General features: G+C 37.9%; 1 protein-coding gene across 1 annotated transcript; it reads right to left on the minus strand.

The window, feature by feature from the left end:
- Positions 1-1,074: 1,074 nt before the first annotated feature.
- On the minus strand, positions 1,075-3,635 carry LOC145493089 (vascular endothelial growth factor A-A-like). The gene is made up of 3 exons (XM_081472495.1): positions 3,502-3,635; positions 2,207-2,291; positions 1,075-1,729 (listed from the first exon to the last, which is right to left on the minus strand). The coding sequence occupies exons 1-3, from the start codon at positions 3,580-3,582 to the stop codon at positions 1,317-1,319; spliced, it is 579 nt and encodes a 192-aa protein (XP_081328621.1). The 5' UTR covers positions 3,583-3,635; the 3' UTR covers positions 1,075-1,316.
- Between the last annotated feature and the right edge of the window lie 3,522 nt (positions 3,636-7,157).

The raw sequence follows: 7,157 nt of genomic DNA on the forward strand, positions 1-7,157 counted from the left end.
ACTAACCCATAATGAATTTGAATTCTCTCAGTTGAATGTCTTGGAAAACTCAGAAAACATTGTTAAATATTGATTAATTTAAATTAGAAAGTTTCTTGCTGGGTTAGACCAATAAACAATAAATTATTCAGCGGCGTCCACAAGGGAAGTTGATTTTTAACCAGCCTGCCTTCGGATTTTTGTTTTTACGTTTTTGTTGAATCTAAAAGTCTTATGCGCAAAAAAAATTTTGATTTCAGCAAAAAGCAATGTTAAAGTGCAATTCGAAAACGTTCAAACTTGCCGCTATTTTGGCTCAGTTCTTCTCGGCTTAACAAGTAACTGTGACGTATATTAAGGAACACTCGACTTTACTGTACTGCAAATATACAAGTTGAGTTCGAGAGAAATTTCTTCGAGTTTAGCAAAAAATCTGAGAAAAAAGACCAGAAAGATGCGTTGCGAGGACAACAAGGTGCAAACCATTACTATTTCCCTTTGTTTTGTAGATGCAATGCGCGCATGGTGACAATTCGACGCGGATACCATTTAATCTTCAGCATACGACGAATTTGTTTTGGCGAATCGCCTTTTGAAAACAATATGCAAGAAGAAGCAATTTTTCCGTCAACTAGAGTTCTGTTTCCTTCATATACATGTTTGGCAAAATTTTTCACCATTCACAAAAACAACCTGAAAACACAAATTAGACATTAGACGCTCGCGCTTAGCAGACATTTAAAATCCAACATTGAGCTGGCTTTGCGATTGTGATTTTGTCCCTCTAGGAAATGCAGTTGTGATCTTTTTATCGTTCATTCAGCACAGGAGCATTAGCCATTACACGCCGCGAATCTTAGAACATTTTCGCAAAAACGTTTTAACATTGTCAGAACAATTTTCGATATAGCTGTCGGATAACGCCGAGATGTTACATCTAAAATTCGATTCGCGGAGTAGATGATCGCAATCTTTGTCTGTTACGTTTGACCACAAGAGAGGTCAAGTAATTCATGATCATGAAATTTCACCCATTTACGCGATGACTTACAACTTTTTATCTACCATGCATGTTAAATAATTAGCAGGCCGTATATAAAATAATGCAGAATTAGGAGCAATATATAAAGTCAGTCATTTATTGTTCTTTTATTACTTACTTTTACAATTATATCGGCTTTTTATTTCATTCTTGATTATAAAAATGCGGGAACATAATTTCCATCTCTTAATCAGCTTATTACGTAGTTTGCATCCCGGACTAAAGTGTTCAGCAATTTTTTTTCCTAATTATAAACCAGCATGCTTTTAAGCTATAAAATATCAATTTATTACTACTAGTACTCTATTATCTCGTATCTTCGTTTTCCTGCTCTGTCAGTACAAACACATGTCACGGGATCCTGGTTTTGATTCTTACTGCACCTCTCTTTGCAAATACATCGACAGTTCTGTTCGTCAAATTCATGGTGTGCTTTGCAATCCAACCCCTTTTGACATTTGCACGCGCATTCCAAATGATCTTCAACGTACCGGGGTTGGCTTGTGCCATCAGCGAATGACACTTCGACAGAAATATCTCGCTTCTTAATCGGTGTGCAGGTCTCCGTGTTGAGAGGTAGGTCACACGCCCCTTTGCAGCGGTTAACCGTGACAAACTGTGGTGTGTTTCTTTGGTCTATGACATTGGGTTCAACTTGGACAACTTCAGGATGAGGCAGGCAAGCGACTTCTGGAAACTGTCCTCCATCTGAAAAAGGAAGTTCTCATTAATTACACAATTTGATTAAAAATGGAAGAAAAAAAGATGAAGCACGGCTACTCTGTCAGCGATATTTTCCAGAAAAGACTCTGTGCAGCAGCGTTATACCGCTGACCATGTAGTCTGTACTTTGACGAAATTTGGTCTCATATTCAAAGCGGCTAAACGAAAAACGCCATCGCCGGGCTTCCGGTTTTTACTAGCTCGAAGTTTGTGAAGGTTTTAAGCGACAAAAGGCTGTGGAGAAACAAATAACAAGCCATTAAATCTACGTGGATTAAATATGTAGCGTGTGGAAGTTTGTCTTAACTTTTGGTCTTTGAGTGGAGGACTCTTGGAAATTTAGATGTTTATAAGTGGAGTTTTTGGCGGCAACTGCTGACCCACAGTGAGTTTGACCTTTGTGTAAGTGTGCAGTGTAGATTTCCATGGTGACCACACACAGAAAAGAAACTAGATTCTTACCTCTCCTGGATTGCTGGAAAAGGTTGTACCTGGGTATCTTTCTTGGAGTAAATTCGTTGAATTCCCGGATGACGGCAGTTTCGTCCTACAAAGCGAAATGTGCAAGTGAGGAAAAAGATTTATCTCAGACTTCGGTATGTTCAATTTTTTTCCCATAGTTCCTCAGTCATTTTGAGATCTTTCCTGAAAGCTACTCGTTGAGTTTAAGAGCTCAGAGGAAAAATCCTAATGACCTAGTTGAAAGATATTCGGGTGTAAATCCAAGATGGCGGCCATTCATACAGTCTGTATGTTTCGACTAGCCATCATTTTGTATTTGGCCACCGTCTTGGATTTAGCATTGGGAGGCCATCTTGAATTCGCTAGGCAGCCATCTTGGATTTGGTAGCCATTTCAATTTGAACGAACACCTCAGAAGGTCCTGGGGCGAGGATATCTTGTGTTGGGACATTCTTGTCTATCAGTCTACCAGTGCTACTCGTTTAAAAAATGTCGTTGAACGCTCTGGGGATGAGAATGGTGTTGGGACGAAAGCAATTAGCAGTTTTTGACACAAGTCTCGTGTTGCTAAGCGACATTAGCCCATGGACGACAGAATGGCGCCATAACATGAATTTCGAATGCTAATTCTCGTAGCATAGCATTTCTTAGCAACATCTTTTGAACGTGACAAGGTTATACGAAAATTCTGTCCTCGTGATGCCGCTGAAAGAGCTATAGAATAATGTAGTCACGACATGCTATTGGTGACATGTGTTTACAATAGCCCCTTGTTTGATCACAGTCATTCTTATCTCAGAACGAACTTTACCCAACCAAGTTCAAACCACAGTTTACTTTGGTACTGAAGACTATAAAAACATTATTGCCTGAAGAAGATTTATCTGTAAAATTTATCTTCCTTTAGTTGCGCATTACAAGGATAAAAAGTGACAGTAAAAATATATAAAAAGCTGGATAATATTACTTGTGAATAATATCGTGCAACAGGTTATCAAACAGAGTGTTTAAAAGAAAAAATAAAATGCAAATTTCATGGTTGTTTTATGAGGTAAAAATTCTAAATCATAATTCTGTCTATTGCCAATCGAAGGACTGCATTTGCTTTTAAATGACTTGAATTGGTTCCACAAAACTTTTCTTTTTCGTAACCATCTACAAATGAAAGTAATATTATAAAAATAAAAGACAGTAACACAATGATATGAATAATTCTTAGTAGAAGATTCGAGAGAAATCTTACCACGAGGCTCTACATGAAAAAACATTAGAACAAAACACTTTTTAGGACTCACCTCGAGTGAAATCTTTCTTGCGAAAGACACTGGTCTGAGAATTATCCCGATGCAAATGGCAAGTTGGAGTGAATTAAACATGGTTGTAAAGTTGCGTATCACGCGCGCTGTAGCTCTTCAATGAATGAGCTAGCAATACGTTGCTCTTGCCTTTAATAATAAAAAAATCAGTTATACGTCAAGCTGCTCGCATTGGTTATACACAGCCGCGGTGTTAATGGTCACTTATTGTTTTAAACAGGAATTGAAAGTCAAATTAAGACATGTTTACTGTTTATTACTTTTTTGTTGAAGCTTGCACTTCTGCAAACAAAAGCGACTCACTATGCTGACGTCCTTTGTTATGTTTTACACCTTGGCAAAATTACGGCGCGACAGTTTTAATGTTGTCTTGTGAGTATAACTTACCTAGATGTATGTGGCGCGTGCGTTTTTTTGATCTAAAATGTTTCTATGGATAAATCAAAAATCGCTTATCACGAAATAAAAAGTCGCTTAGCCAAGCGGAAGTCGAAATGTATTCACCGTAGGAAGGTAATTGCGCACTATAAATAACGTTTGATGGCTTCGCGAATTCTACATTTAACAAAATACCCACATATTACGACAAAATAGACGATCATTAGTTCGTATTGGCAAAGTACACGGAGACAGACGTCATGAACCCAAATTTATCTACCAATAAAAGTTCAAAAAGTTTGTCTTGCCACTTTGAGGAGTGAGAAAATAAGACAAGGTGAAAGTCAAAGGACGAAGACAAAGCAAGTTCAAATGTGCTTTTATCTGAAAAATGACTCATCCCATGCTAATCTAAACGATTTTTACTATTTTATCAGCTGTTTATCTCTTTGTCTGGGAAATTTAAATACCATTTATAAATAATTAAAACCGTTGATTCACGGCGCTTCTCGCTGCGTGTTTTTCAAGTGGCGTGGCCATTGTTCAGACAAAAAAATAATATTAACGTTGCCAGTAACCCACAATTTAACACACTAAAAGACTGCCGTTGTGCACTTGTGCACTTGAACGAGAACTGTTTTTTTTTATTTAGACTTGTTAACAACCCGATGCATAGTTAAATGCAACACACAAAACGAGTGCGTCCTTTTCAAATTACTTAGACTATAAAAAGGAAAACAGGAAGTTCTTAGTTCGCCGTCGCGAGGAAATTAGCAGGGTCGACGGTTTGGTATTTTCTCTCCGTTGAACGGGAGTATTAACTACGGCAGAAGTGCATGGGAAGAGGAGAAAAGAAGCTTGTAAAAGGCTTCGAAATGTCTTGTTTATGTCACAAAGTGCAGAAAACAAGAATTATGTCGCGAGTAGCTGGCCAACTCCGTTGTTAGTAAATTGACCTTGAGTACAGGTGCACTTGGCTTCTGTCAAGCCAACATTATTAGCTGCGCTGTTAAAATTATCGGTGGTTCAAATGGATATGCGGCGGGCTGCGTGGTACAATGTGGTTGGTTCGGCGGCAAGACTGTGAAAAAAGAATAAAATTGCGTTAAGACATCAAGATGCTAATAGGCAGCAAACATTTCCGACATAGAACTTTCCGCTGTGAAGAAAATCTGCGTGAAACGTTCAATTCGGCTCAAGTTGGACCGATTTGCATTTCATTGTTATTTCAATATCTTGGAACTACTGTATCCTCGAAAGTTTCTTTTAGAAAAACGTTTTAGGGAATAAGCTTAACAAGAAATATAAACAGGATTAAACCATTTCATGAGTGTACCCTTGGTAGAACTTTAAAATAAAGATTAACACCGTTTTGTTTGTGGTAACTACCACTAGAAATGTTTTTTCGACATTCAGTGATCGATGAACATATGAAATGAACCACACATGTGAACAGTGGCACCATAGTTAAAGTGCTGCATGTATTGTGTTCTTTGATTACAGCCAATTTTGAAGGAAATATTTGGGGTTCACAATTCAAGCTGTCTAAGTACGTTCATAGGAAGTGCATTTCACTCAGACCCACTCGAAAATTCCATTTACCCTTTCCATGACATATACTAGTCTCCCAACATGAGAGCGAATTTATATTCTACTCCGACTGTGATATTAAGAGTTAGGAAAAAAAAACCCCAAAAAAACAGGAACTGCTTCTTGACAATTGAGGAATGATTGTTTGTGAAGCTGACACTAGAGAGTGATCAGTTTTCATAAACGCTTTTAAAATTTATACTTGGGTAAGAACAAATCGATCTATAATTATTTCTTTACCAGGTAATTAATATTTCTGTGAAATGTCCGTTACCGGTAGGTTTAAAGCTTTTAGGATATTGTTCCATCAACCTCAAAAATTGCCACATGAAAGCAATTTTTTTTTATCAAAGTCGGAAAATAATTAAAATAAAATGATGTAAACTCAATACTGACAACAGAACACCTTCGACGCTCTGACACTTGTATAATTGATATACTTGTTAACTACTGGAGTTTCGCGCCCGCGGGTCGACAACTTTAATCTCGCGCCCACTCACTCCTACAAACTAAAATTTAACGCCTTGCTGAATCATTTGAGAAGTTCAATACAACTTTAACTGACACACTGGGCAAATTAGGAATGGTCCAAACGGACTTCTACTCAGGTCTTTCATGTGTGAGTTGGATATATCTGCGCATGTCCATAGTCACCGCCTAAGGGAACTGAGTAAGATTCATTCTCGTCCCCAGTACTACTCGTCTTAAAATTTCGTTGACGACCACGTGACCAAAGAAACGGATGCTCTGGGAATGAGAGTGAGTAAGATTCAATCAATGATTTATTCTCGTCCCCAGAGCTACTCCCTTGAAAATGTCGCTACAGATAGAAGTAGAAGGCTCTGGAGACGAGAGTGGTTAAGTATAAATGCCATTTACTCGTAACGAATACGGTGAAGTCTTGTCACAAAGATACGTTCGCTGGCTCGCTCCACATTCAAAGAATAATCGACGGATTGAATATACAATTTAATCTCTCTTAACACATCCCTCCCATGGGTCAAAAGTCAACCCTTAATTTGCACTAATTATTTTTAAGCCTAGCATCGTCTAATTCTGTGTTGCTAATAATGATCAGAGCCAAGAAAGTATGAAAGTAGTCTTCTTTATGTCTCAGTCAGATCTAAAAAAAAAAAAATTGAAAAAAAATTTGAAAAGAAAAAACGAAAGTACCCTTCGCAGGTGCACAGGAGTTTTGCTGGTGTTTTACATGGCACTAACTCCATTATCATGTCATTTTTGCGTGTTTTTGCCGTTAAAGTGAACAATCATTTCACGCAACGGTTTGCCTCAATTTGGTATGACAAACCTTTTTAATATAAACGTATCAATATATAGCTAGTTATGAAACTTAGAGACCGCACGCTACGCAAAGAAGCGGTTTGGAAGTTTGTTGTATGACTGTAGCGTATCAATATAAACTCACAAAAGATCCCTAACTAACTAACGTTTTGGACGCAAAGTTCACGGCTGTTTTCACTGTCGTAACGAAAATAAACAAGCTTCGATGTTCGCGTGCTCGTTTAGCGTTAACATCCACAGCGTGGCGGCTGTTAGCTCAATTTTCCTGTTTTGGAAATGCTATACGCAACATTAGTTCCATTAGGAACCATGACGCCAAAACAAACAGGTAAACTTTTAATTGAATAGTTATACATCAGCTGTTA

This window comes from Orbicella franksi, chromosome 7 (assembly GCF_964199315.1).
Source record: "Orbicella franksi chromosome 7, jaOrbFran1.1, whole genome shotgun sequence".
Lineage (NCBI taxonomy): Eukaryota > Metazoa > Cnidaria > Anthozoa > Scleractinia > Merulinidae > Orbicella > Orbicella franksi.

What these genes read in the sequence shown, in the direction of transcription:
- LOC145493089 (XM_081472495.1), bottom strand. Translation starts at nt 3,582, where the DNA reads ATGTTTAATTCACTCCAACTTGCCATTTGCATCGGGATAATTCTCAGA. An exon ending in CAAGAAAGATTTCACTCGAG is followed by an intron (nt 2,292 to 3,501) that starts GTGAGTCCTAAA and finishes TTCGCTTTGTAG; the next exon opens with GACGAAACTGCCGTCATCCG. An exon ending in TTTCCAGCAATCCAGGAGAG is followed by an intron (nt 1,730 to 2,206) that starts GTAAGAATCTAG and finishes TTCCTTTTTCAG; the next exon opens with ATGGAGGACAGTTTCCAGAA.